Source organism: Pristiophorus japonicus, chromosome 12, assembly GCF_044704955.1.
Source record: "Pristiophorus japonicus isolate sPriJap1 chromosome 12, sPriJap1.hap1, whole genome shotgun sequence".
Classification (NCBI taxonomy): domain Eukaryota; kingdom Metazoa; phylum Chordata; class Chondrichthyes; family Pristiophoridae; genus Pristiophorus; species Pristiophorus japonicus.
Genome location: NC_091988.1, coordinates 115,476,996 through 115,490,244, shown reverse-complemented (window position 1 = coordinate 115,490,244; position 13,249 = coordinate 115,476,996). Strand labels below are relative to the sequence as shown.

Here is a 13,249-nt window from a genome sequence, read left to right as displayed (position 1 = left end):
TACAGGTTTACATATATAACAGCGTGATCTGTGGTCAGAAGCTCAACTCAGGGTCAAATATGACACCAAGGTTGCAAACATTCTGGTTCAGCCTCAGACTGTAGCCAGGGAGCAGGATGGCAATGGAGTTTGTGGTGGGGACCTAAGATAATGGCTTTAGTCTACCTATATGTAGTTGGAGGAAATTTTTGCTCATCCAGTATTGGATGTCGGAAAACCAGTGTGACAAACTAAAGACAGTGGAGGGGTCAAGAGAGGTGGTGGCAAAATAGAGCTGGGTGTCGCCAGTGTACATGTGGAACCCAATGTTGTTTTTTTCAGATGATGTTGATGAGGGGCAACATGCAGATGAGAAATAGGAGGGGGACAAGGATAGATCCTTTGGGGACTCCAGTGGGAACGGTGCAAGATAAGAAAGAGAAACCACTGCAGGTGACTCTCTGGCTATAACTGGATAGATAAGAATGGAACCAGGCGACTGTAGTCCCACCAAATTGGATGACGTGAGAGAGGCGTTGGAAGAGGATTGTTTGCTCAATCATGTAAAGGCTACAGACAGGTCACTGTCATTTAGGGTGTAATTTATGACTTTGATCAGTGCTGTGCCAGGGGTAGAAACTTGATTGCAGGTATTCAAGCATGGAGTTCCAGGAATATTGGGCACAGGGTCAGCAGATCAGCTATCACCGCCCCTCTGTGCATCTCCCTCCAGAATGTCTGTTCACTTATGAACAAGGCCCTTGCCAGCCATAAGCTTACTGTGGTTGATTGCATCGATATTATGGCCGTGATGGAAACCTGGCTGACGGATGGTGACACCTTTCCCCCTAAATGAAGCATTGGGAGAGGTGACTGGGATGGGGAGGTTATAGGAAAGCCTCCAGCGGAAGTGCTGGGTAGGGAGGTTAGTGAGAGAGTAGGATGGGAAAGCTCATAAGGAGACAGCGACGAGTGCCTCGTTAGGTCCTTCGGTGGATGCCAAGGGAGGCACAGAGGGAAGCTGTAGGTCTATTTAAAAAGGAGTCAAGCCTGGGATGGCTTGCAAGAGCAGGAAGGTCGAGGAGTGCTGAAGGGTTGGGTGGGGTTTTGGGAGGGAAAAGTATCTGAGAGGGGTGGAATGAAAGGAGGCATGATGACAGGAGGGGTATAGGAGGGGAACTGTATGATGTACTCTTGTGTGCTCTAACCAAGCTTCGATACAGTTTAGGTATAACTTACCTACTTTTCAAATCTATATCTCTAGAAATAAACCCTAGTGCTTGGTTTGCTTTTATTATGGCCTTGCTAACCTGTGTCGCAACTTTTAGTGATTTGTGTATTTATACTCCAAGATCCCTTTGTTCTTCTACCCCACCTAGACTCGCACCCTCCAAGTAATGTGACATGCCTATTGTCCCTACCAAAATGTAACACCTCACATTTGACTGTGTTGAACTTTATCTGCCAATTATATGCTCATTCTGCAAGTTTATTAATGTCCTCCTGTAATTTGTTGCAGTCCTCCTCGGTATTGACTATCCCCCCAATTTGGTGTCATCCGCAAATTTAGAAATTGTGTTTTTGATTCCAAAGTCTAAATTGTTAATATAAATTGTGAACAGCAGTGGTCCTAGCATTGATCATTGTCGGATCTGCCACTCTGAATAGCTACCTTTTACTCCTACTCTCTGCTTTGTCTTAAAGCCAGCTAGCAATCCATTCTGCTACTTGTCCCCTGACTCCGCATTCTCTGTCCCGGTTCATCAGTCTATTAGGCCTTTTGAAAATTTAGATAAATTACATCTACTGCATTATCATTGTCTACTCTCTCTATAACCGCTTCAAAAATTTCAGTAAGGTTAGTCAAGCAAGACTTTCCTTTTGAAATCCATGTTGACTATTAATTATGATATTTTTGGTTTCTAGACGTTCTTCTATTTTCTCCTTTAGTAGGGATTTCATTATTTTATCTGCTACCGATGTTAAGCTGACTGGTCTATAATTCCTTGGACATGTTTTATCCCCCTTCTTAAATATAGATATTATGTTAGCTATCCGCCAGTCGTCTGACACTACACCTTTTTCAAATGAATTATTAAATATGTGTAGTAAAGCCTCTGCTATCTCTTCCCTAGATTCTTTAAAAAAAAGTGAATGCAATCCATCCGGACCAGGGGTTTTATCCTCTTTGAGTTTGATTAGTTTATTTAATATATCCCATTTTTTTATTTTAAATCTCATCAATTAATAATCTCATCAGCCAATGTCAAGTCTACCTGTTCTATCTTCCTGATAAATACTGAAGCAAAATAATGATTTAATATTTCTGCCATCTATCATTACCTGTGGTATTATCCTGTCTATCCTTTAATGGCCCTATTCACATCCAAACCTTCCTTTTTTATTGGTGTGCCTGTGAAATATTTTACTATTTTGTTTTATGTTCCTTGATAATTTAATGTCATAATTCCTCTTTACCTTTCTAATTTTTTTTGATTTCTCTCCTAATCTTTTCGTAGTCTCCCTAATCATGCACTCCCCTGTTACCTATGTACTTAATGTATGCCTCTTTCCTTACCCTCAATTCTTCCTTTATGGCTTCATTCATCCATGGTATCCCATTAGTGTTTAATTTGTTCTTTCCTTTTAGCGGAATATATTTTCCTGCACTCTGTTGAACACGTTTTAAATGTTTTCCATTGCTGATCTACATCATTGTTTGCCAATATTATTGCCCATTTTATTTTCCCAAGTTCTATTCTCAGCCTCTCAAAATCAGCTTTTCTCCAATCTAATAACGTGGTTTTGTCATACTAATGTCCTTCTCAATTATCATCTTAAAGCACATTATGCTCACTATTGCCTAAATGTTCCGCTAATTTTACTTCTCTTATCTGCTCTGTTTAATTCGCATTACCAGATCCAATAGCAAATCCTTCCTTGTTGGGCTTTTTACATATTGGCTTAGAAAGGAGTACTGTACACATTGTAGGAACTCCATTCCCTTAATTCCCTTTACCCACCAGTTCTGTCCAATTAATTTTGGGGTAATTGAAATGTCCCATGATTATTATTTTTTACTCGTTTCCCTAATTTGTCTGCATATTTCTTCTGCCACCTCCCTTTCACTATTTGGTGGTATGTAGACTACGCCTATTAGTGTGATTGATCTCTATCCCTATGGATTCTATTTTTGTCTTGCTGATAGCTGCATCACTTTTCTCTACTGCCATTATGTTATCCCTAATAAGTACAGCTACTCCACCTCCCCTTTTCCCCTATCTTTTCTAAATATGTTATACCCTGCAATGTTTAATTCCCAGTCCTGATTTTTCAACAGCGCCCGTTTTATTACGGACACTGTGTGCATTGTATATAGACAGTTTAACTCATTTTTAACAGGATTTCCTCTCATTTTATGTTTACCCATCTTTTTAGGCTCCTGTTCTAGAACTCTATTCATTCCCTTACTTTATTCTTTCCTATGCTCTCTTTTCTTTTGTTTATATTTAGGCTGGTTACATTTCTTGGAGATCCCTCCCCCCATCTTACTAGTTTAAAGTCTTTGCCACCTCCCTATTTATCCTTTCCAGTAGGAGACGTGTTCAATCCGGTTCAGGTGGAGCCCGTCCTATCAGTATAGCTGTTTAATACAATTTAAGAAACTGAATAGCAGGTCAGAGACACAGCAGCTGAATTTTACAGTGTAGCCCAGTGTAGAAGCGTAGTCATGACGTCTAGAAAAGTCTAAGAATTTGGAAGCCAAATTTGAACAGAGATCCAATGCTCACTGAGGAAAACAAAGAGTAGGCCTGACTGGGGTATGTGTAGTTGACCCAGGTAACATTAAACTAGCAGTTAGCTTGTAGTTAGGGCTAAAATGCACCCACTATTAGACCCAGGGGAACTTAAGCAGTGGAAGAGAGGAGATTGGGGGAGAAAGGGCAAAGGATGGCAGTGGCTGGCGAAGGATAGAGTTTCACAACAAAGGAGCTCCATAGGGAGCTGCCAGACCAGGAGCCATCTTGAAGAATTACAAGGCACAATGATGACATCACAATGAAGCACAATGACATGACATCACAATGAAACACAGTTACATAACGTGACGAGACACAATGACATTAATGTGTCTCTTCTCATCTGTCGAATAACTCCACGAGGCCTAGTGCTGTGCAACTGTTGTGACCTTAGTCTCGTTATTGTATTCCAGAGTGAGGCAACAATGTGGTGACCAGCCTTTTATACAGCTCCTGCCTGGGCCTCCCACAGTTGCACCCTCTAGTGGTACCAGCATAGTATGTACAGAGTATACATATATGGCAACATTCTCCCCGCCATCCCCCCCCCTCCAAAGTCTTTGATGTGAGTTAGTTACAGGTTGAGATGATCCAGAACTCTGCGCTCCCTGGTTGATCGTCTGAGTGTCACTTCTGGCATGGGTGAGTTGGTCGGGCCACTGCTGTCTTGCAGCGCTGTTGGTCTGATTGGACTGTTGGAGATGGTGGGATCATCCTTGTGGTTGGCAGCTAGGTCTGTTGCTGATTGGGTGTGTGTAGGTGGATCGCTGAAGGTCAGGTCCTCTCCCGATAGTTCCTGGTTACCTGTAAATCGCAATTTGGTCTGGTCCAAATGCTTTCTGCACGTTTGTCCGTTAAGCAGCTTGACAAAAAACACTCTATTCCCCTTCTTGGCTAAAACAGTGCCAGTGACCTATTTGGGGCCATGACTGTGATTCAGCACAAACACCTGGTCGTTTACATTGGTGTCGCGTGATACAGCCGCGCGATCATGGTACATGTTTTGCCAATGACGCCTGGTTTCCACCTGATCGTTGAGGTCAGGGTGGACTAAAGAGAGCCTGGTTTTGATGCACGTTTCATTAGTAACTCCGCAGGGGGGACCCCGGTAAGCGAGTGGGGTCGTGTCCTGTAATTGATCAGCACCCAGGAGAGGCGGGTTTTTAAGGAGCCTTCCATGACACGTTTCAAGCTCTGCTTTATGGTTTGGACTGCCCGCTCTGCTTGGCCGTTGGATGCGGGCTTAAACGGGGCAGACCTGACATACTTGATTCCATTGCGGGTCATGAATTCATTGAATTCTAAGCTGGTGAAACACGGACCATTGTCGCTGACCAGAATGTCGGGCAAGCCATGGGTGGCGAACATGGCCTTGAGGATTTCAATGGTGGCGGTGGACGAGCTGGATGCCATTATTACACATTCGATCCACTTCGAGTAGGCGTCCAATACAACGAAGAAAATATTTCCTAGAAAGGGGAATCTATGTGGATCCTGGACCATGGTTTTGAGGGCCAGGACCACAGACTAAGTGGAGCCTCCCTGGGAGCATTGCTCAATTATGAGCAAGTGTTACACTGGCGCACGCACGACTCCAAGTCCGAGTCAATGCCGGGCCATCAGACGTGGGACCTGGCGATAGCCTTCATCATGACTATGCTTGGGTGGGCACTGTGTAGGTCACGAATGAAGGTTGCCCTGCCTTTTTTTGGCAGGACGACGTGGTTGTCCCATAAGAGGCAATCGATTGGATGGACATTTCGTCTTTTCGATGGTGGAACTGCTTTATCTCGTCTTGCATTTCTCTTGGGGCCGCTGACCAGCCCCCATTGAGGACGCAACTTTTTACAAGAGATAACACGGGGTCCTGCTTGGTCCATGTCCTGATCTGGCGAGGCGTTACGGGTGACCCTTTGCTTTTGAAGACGTCCATGACCAGGCATAGGTCTGCGGGCTGCCCCATTTCCATCCTGGTGGTGGGCAACGGCAGCCAGCTGAGGGCATCGGCGCAGTTCTCTGTGCCTGGCCTGTGGCTGATCGTATAATCGTAGGCCGACAGTGTTAGTGCCCATCTTTAGATTCGCGACGAAGCATTGGTGTTTATGCCTTTGCTTTCCAAAAACAGTGAGATTAGGGGCTTGTGGTCGGTTTCTAACTCGATCCCGAGTCCGAACAAATACTGGTGCATTTTTTTTTACCCCATCGACACAGGCCAAAGCCTCCTTCTCGACCATACTGTAGGATCTTTGGATAGACTTCGAGGCACATATGCAACCAGTTGGAATTTGCCCGCTACATTTGCTTGCTGTAAAACACACCCAACACCGTATGACGACGCGTCACATGCTAAAACTAGATGTTTGCTTGGGTCATACAATACAAGCAACTTATTTGAACATAGCAAGTTTCTGGCTTTTTTGAAGGCGGCCTCTTGATTTTGACTTCAAACCCAGTCGTCTCCCTTGCGTAGCAACTTGTGCAACGGTTCGAACAAGGTGCTCACCCTGGAAGAAAGTTACCGAAATAGTTGAGTCGTCCCAGGAATGAGCGCAGCTCCATTACATTTCGTGGTCTGGGTGCATTCTTGATGGCCATGGGCCTGATGCCGTCTGCTGCAATCTTCCTCCCCAGGAATTCTACCTCTGACGCCAGGAAGACACACTTGGATCATTTCAACCTGAGTCCGACTCTGTTTAGTCGACTTAAACCTCTTGCAGGTTGTGCAGGTGTTCGGTGGTGTAGCGACCAGTGATTAGGATGTCATCCTGAAATACAACGGTGCGCGGAACCGATTTCAACAGACTTTCCATCTTCCTTTGCAAGGTGGCTGCAGCCGAGTGGATTCCGAACGGGCACCTGTGATACAAAAACAGTCCCTTGTGTGTGTTAATGCACGTTAATTTTTTCGACGATCAGTCAGCTCCTGGGTCATGTAAGAGGAGGTTAAATCCAGCTTGGTGAATGCCTTTCCCCCTGCTAATGTCGCAAAGAGATCATCGGCTTTGGGTAGCGGGTACTGGTCCTGTCATGAAACTCGGTTGATTGTTACCTTGTAGTCGCCGCAGATTCTGACCGTGCCATCGTTCTTAAGTACCGGAACAATCGGGTTGGCCCACTCGTTGAATTCGACTGGTGATATGATTCCCTCGCGTTGAATTCCCTCTGTCCAATTTGATCCCCACTTTATCCCTCATCATGTAAGGGACCGCCCGAGCCTTGTGATGAACAAGCCGTGCCTCGGGGATCAAGTGTATCTGCACTTTGGCACCTGTGAAGTTGCCGATGCCTGGTTCAAATAGGGATGGGAACTTGCTCAGTACTTGAGCACAGGAAGCATCGTCCATTGAAAATAGTGCTCGGACGTCTTCCCAGTTCACAGTTTCACCGGATCTTCCCCATCCAGCTTCCGTCAAGCAGCGTTAGCCCATCGCCTGGTACAACCCACAGTGGCAATTCGTGTATCTCTCCATCATAGGATATCTTTATGTTCGCACTGCCGGTAACTGGGATCAGTTCCTTGGTGTAAGTGTGCAGCTTTTTCTGAATCGGGCTCAGCTTGGGTCTTTGTTCTTTGTTGCCCCATAGCCTCTCAAATGCCTTCTGGCTCATAAGTGACTGACGCCCCTGTGTCCAACTCCATGGAAACAGGACTGCCATTTATCTTGCTTTCATCATCATGGGGAGACTTTTGGTAGTGAAGGTGTGCACCCTGTACACTGCTTCCTCGGGCTGAGTCGCCTCTATAGCTTGTACTTTATGATCCTTGCAGGATCGGAAACCTCCTGCCGATTCCTCTGCCACGTTTTGAGTCGCAGTTCTTCTGCACATTCGCTGTGGGTTGCCCTTTTGGCCGCAGCCTTTGCACACATAGTGTCTGAATCAACACAGATGGACCCGATGGTTACCCCCGCAGCGCCGGCATGTTAAACGATTCACATTTATACCCCTTGGCGGATTCTGAGTCGGACTAATTCTTTGATCAACAGTTATTTTCTGCACAGTACTTGCCAGTGAGTTTTGATTCTGGGAGAATCTCAACGTTGAGGTCGTGAATGCCTGGCCCTCAGTGCGGCGGTGTGTGTAGAAGCGTGATGGTCCAATTCGCACGGTTCCACAAGCCTTCGTAGGTCTGCGACATATTCCGCTAAATCCTGGCCCTCGGTGCGGCGGTGTGTGTAGAAGCGATACCTGGCCAGTGAAACCCGAGTAAAGGCTTCACCCTCTGTAAACTTTTCTAAACTACTAACGGCAGCCATCTCTGCGTTTAAGTCCGTGATCTCTTCTCGTTGCCAGTTAATATGTCTCAACTTATCTGTAGAATAACTTCACGAGTGCCGAGTGCTGTGCTTGAACTGCTGTGACCATAGTCTCTTTATTGTATTCCAGAGTGAGGCAGCAATGTGGTGACCAGCCTTTTACACAGCTCCCACAGCTGCAGCCTCTAGTGGTACCAGCATAGTATGTACAGAGTATACATATATGACAGACATGACATCACCATAACACAATGACATGGCATCACAATGAGGCACAATGACATGACAGCGCCATAATACAATGAGATGACATCACAACGTGGCACAATGACATGACATCACAACGAGCCACAATGTCATGACATCATCCTAACACAAAGACGTGACATCACCCTAACACAATGACATGACATCACAACGAGCCACAATGTCATGACATCACAACGAGCCACAATGTCATGACATCACCCTAACACAAAGACGTGACATCACCCTAACACAATTACATGACATCATAACATGGCACAACAATATGACATGGCAATGTCCTCTCTTCAAACTTATTAAAGTATCTTGGAAGACATGTTAATAGATGACAATCCCCAATAAAACATCGAGTTTAAATCCATTGTGACTTTTTAGTGCAGTTATTCACCACCTCCACTTATTTAAATGCATGTCTACCCCTATTTTATGGTCCTCCTATTTCACAGGCTCTGCTGAGAACCTCCTGGCAATGACCACAGCCAATCTTGGCAAAATCACTATGTGGGAAGTCATCAGCATATTGTAAATATCACTGAACATTGATTATTTTACAATGGTTTACAGTGTCTGCGCACATACAGAGGCTGAACTCCAGGACATAGTCGACGTATTTACTGAGGTGTACGAAAGCATGGGCCTTACGCTAAACATCCGGAAGACAAAGGTCCTCCACCAGCCTGTCCTCGCCGCACAGCACTGCCCCCCAGTCATCAAGATCCATGGCGCGGCCCTGGACAATGTGGACCACTTCCCATACTTCGGGAGCCTCTTATCAACAAGATCAAGTATTGACGACGAGATTCAACACGAGTGCCAGTGCAGCCTTCGGCCGCCTGAGGAAAAGAGTGTTTGAAGGCCAGGCCCTCAAAACTGCCACCAAGCTCATGGTCTACACGGCTGTCGTAATATATGGCTCAGAGACATGGATCATGTACAGTAGACACCTCAAGTCGCTGGAGAAGAGACACAATCTTTAGGGGCAGTGCGTGGGATGAATCCCACATTTGGAGGGTCTGTTGATGTCTCCGCAAGATTCTACAAATCCCCTGGGAGGACAGACATTAGCGTCCTCGACCAGGCCAACATCCCCAACATTGAAGCACTGACTACACTTGATCAGCTCCACTGGGCAGGCCACATAGTTCGCATGCCAGACAAGAGACTCCCAAAGCAAGCGCTCTACTCGGAACTCCTTCACGGCAAACGAGCCAAAGGTGGGCAGCGTAAATGTTACAAGGACACCCTCAAAGCCTCCCTGATAAAATGCAACATCCCCACTGACACCTGGGAGTCCCTGGCCAAAGACCGCCTAAGTGGAGGAAGTGCATCCGGGAGGGCGCTGAGCACCTCGAGTCTCATCGCCGAGAGCATGCAGAAATCAAGTGCAGACAGCGGAAAGAGCATGCGGCAAACCAGTCCAACCCACCCTTTTCCTCAACGACTGTCCCACCTGTGACAAAGACTGTGGTTCTCGTGTTGGACTGCTCAGCCACCTAAGAACTCATTTTGAGAGTGGAAGCAAGTCTTCCTTAATTCCGAGGGACTGCCTATGATGATGATGACAAAAAATAACCTTTAAAACTGCTACAAATATTATAGATTGTTAAGGCTTTTATTTCCTGAGCTTCCAAAACCTTTATCTAGATGACCTTACCCAAGTCACTCTTTCTCGCAATGATCGCGTCACAGTGAGGACAGTGGTACTTAGGCACATTGTCTGTGTGCTTCTGCCTGATGTGCATTTTCATTGTACCGCTCTGTGTGAAGTGGGCCTGACATACATGGCACTTGTAAGGTTTCTCACCTACAAAAGATCAGAAATTATAGGTCTTGCTATATGGCTCATTACTTACAAACTATTTAGAATTTGAATTCATTTTATTCCACAATACACAATAAAAGTAAGCATAACAGCAGCAGCTTTGCATGAACTGGATAAATCTTTGCAGACATCTTGGAGCATGCAGCGACTATCCATGAAAATAAATACCTACAGTTCTATAGGAAAAAGACAATGGTGAGAAATGTTAACCATTTGTTAAGAAAATCAATATTATCAGCAAACCTCCATCACTGCAAGTTAATTTTTAAAACTTTAATTCATGGTAAGCAGTTGATCACAATGCCAGCTTATCCAGTGGCTAAGGTGGTATTAAGGTAACCATGTTTATTGAATGAAGAATATGAGCAAGTTAAATATAACACACTGGTAACTAGTCAGCCTCAATTTCCATCTTTCTGATGTAAACAATCCTTCTGCATTTCTCCTAGTGCACTTGTTCAGCAACACCAATGATGGTATCACTGAAGGTGCCTGCAGAATGAACCATTTTACTTCACTGACCAAGAAGAACAATGTGAATTCAAAGACTAAAGTGAAACGAGGGGGAAAAAGAATCTGCAAAACACTTATTGAAGATTAAAAGCAAATCCATACAAAATCTCAATGAAATTACAAGTAAAGCTTTCAAATATACCAGGAGCTGTTGTTCAGCTAACAATGGAACACCTGCTGGGTAAGACTTTGAAATCACGGTTTGGATGAAGATTTCTTCGGCCCAATTAATCTCTTTCTTGCAGAATGCCAACCCTTCAGCATCCAACTATTTCTTGCTTGAGTTTAGAGTCTTGACCTCGATCACTTTCCAACAGTCTGTAACAACACATCCTCACCAATATAGAGACGGCACTTTAATACATGCTCGCCTCCTTCACCGCTTTTCCCTTTTAATATTTTATTATTTTCTGGATTTATTTTACTATATTTTTACTTTTCTCTCTGCCTCTCCTGATTTCTTGCTGTGTCTCAGTTCAACAGGTACTGGCAGCTTTCCAAAATTCCCCTAAGTGCCCAGTCTTCATGTGTGAGGCTAGATAGTGAGAACTGTTCAAACTAGCCCGAAAAATGACCACTCAATATCCATATACATTCACCTTTCAGCTGAGATCACTTAATAGTAATCGAGAGTGATAAAATTCTGGCTGATTGTTGCTCTATCCTTGCACAGCCCAAAGGCACTGAGGCCAGTGTAGCACCCCCCAATTTCTCCACCAATGGTTGCCACCGTTGGGATCAACTAACCGCAGACCTGGAACCTTCTCATTTGTTTTGTTTAATGCTGATGACGCCTTTACTATCAGGTCTTTTGGGGGAAGCTCTTTTATTATTCACCCACAAGTTTTCTAAATAGAGTCATGTTATACACCAGTTACTAAATTGTAAGAACCTTTGGCTTAGAGTTGCTGCCTCTGAGTCACATGCAGGGTTCAAACCGGCATATGAAGACCCAAGCTCCGGCTCTAAATTCTGGGATGACAGCCAGCGGGAGGCTCATGTCTGGTGTGTGTGGGTGGCCCCACTCCTTATTGTATGCGTTGTGGGTGCCTATAAAACCCTCCGTACAGGACTAACCTCCTATCGACTGGAATAGAAATGGTTACATCCATGGAAGGAGCGGTCACGTCAAGGCCTGTCACACTATTAATCCGTCCACCATCTCACACTATTCTCCATGGAAAGATTTTGGAGATACAAAAACAACCTTCCGAGCGTAATAGTAGACAAAAATAAATTCAAACTACCAGAATTTTGGACTGTCCAGTTGTGATACTAACATATATAGGAAATTCTGCCCAATGCACTGCATCAAACTATAATCCCTGGAAAGAATCTGTGAAATGTCCTTAACGTACCTGAGTGAGTTCTCATGTGTCTCTTCAGCTTGTACGTATCTCTGCTAGCATAACTGCAAAATGCACATGGGAAAGGACGCTCCCCTGTGTGAGAACGCATGTGTCGCTTCAGTTTACTTACCTAATAAGAATAAAACATGCAAAATACAGTGAGGTGTGATATCTGTAGTTTAGATAATAGAAAATTAAATAGAAACTATGGAATAAAATAGAAACTGTAACATTGTAACTGTAATTTGATCCATCCACTATTTGATGGCTTTAATTGTCATTTTCTCGATTGTGTCAGAAATGGCCAATGTTTTAAACCCATGTTGGACATCAGGAACCTCGGTCCACACCGATTATTTTGTGTGCAGGGTGCTTCTATTTTCAAGCCTTGTTAGACCACCACAGTACAATTACTAATGGCTGGAAACACATCTGTTCAGTCTGCAGGGAGACCTAAATACATTGCTGAGCGTGGCAATGAACCAGAATGATTTATACTGCAGAAGCTGCACCTACATCTGCTCTTAAACACTTTGATTAATTTATCATTGTCATGTACATCTCAAAACTCTAGACAAGGTCTGACGCTGTGCACCTTTAAACAAATTACCATTCTATAGTCTTCTACCAAAGCGGTTTCATGGCTATTTAGTTTCCTCCCAACTGACTCTATCTTTCACAGGAGACATTAAACCGAGGCCTCGTCTGCTCTCTCAAGTGGATGTAAAAGATCCCATGGCACTATTCAAAGAGGAGCAGGGAACTTCTCCTGGCGTCCTGTCTAATATTTATGCCTCAATCAAAACATAATACCTGGTCGTTTTTCTCACTGCTGTTTGTGGAAGCTTGCTGTGTGCAAATTTCCTACATTACAACAATGGCCCTGAATTTGCAGACTGAGGCTTCCGACTGCAAAAATCTCTACGAAAGTACCTGTTGTTCCCGGAGTTTCGGAGACTGCTGGTCCTGGGCCTCCACGCGAAGGTCTGCGTAAGGGCCCACGTATCCCAGCAGCGTATGCACTCCGTACGCATCACTGGGATCAAGTGGGCCCTTCCATAAGTATGAATGGAAATTCCCCCCAAAACACATAAGCACTTAAGATTAAAAAAAATGTAAATCACATGTTTAAAATGAATCAAAATGGAATTTAATTAATTATTTAAAACAAAAATGTAATGTTTTGAAAAATAAACTTAGATATTTTAAAGAGTCTAAAAATAAACTTGCCTTATTTAATAACATTTTAAACGTTTAAATTAT

General features: G+C 44.3%; 1 protein-coding gene across 1 annotated transcript in view; it reads right to left on the bottom strand.

Moving 5' to 3' along the window:
• Positions 1-13,249, bottom strand: part of LOC139277436 (transcriptional repressor CTCF-like) — a 551,966-nt gene that overhangs the window by 496,825 nt on the left and 41,892 nt on the right. The window contains exons 6-7 of the mRNA XM_070895891.1: positions 11,996-12,116; positions 9,957-10,106 (exon numbers count right to left, since the gene is read on the bottom strand). Coding sequence (XP_070751992.1) covers positions 9,957-10,106; positions 11,996-12,116 — 271 coding nt within the window. The remainder of the gene's footprint in view (positions 1-9,956; positions 10,107-11,995; positions 12,117-13,249) is intronic.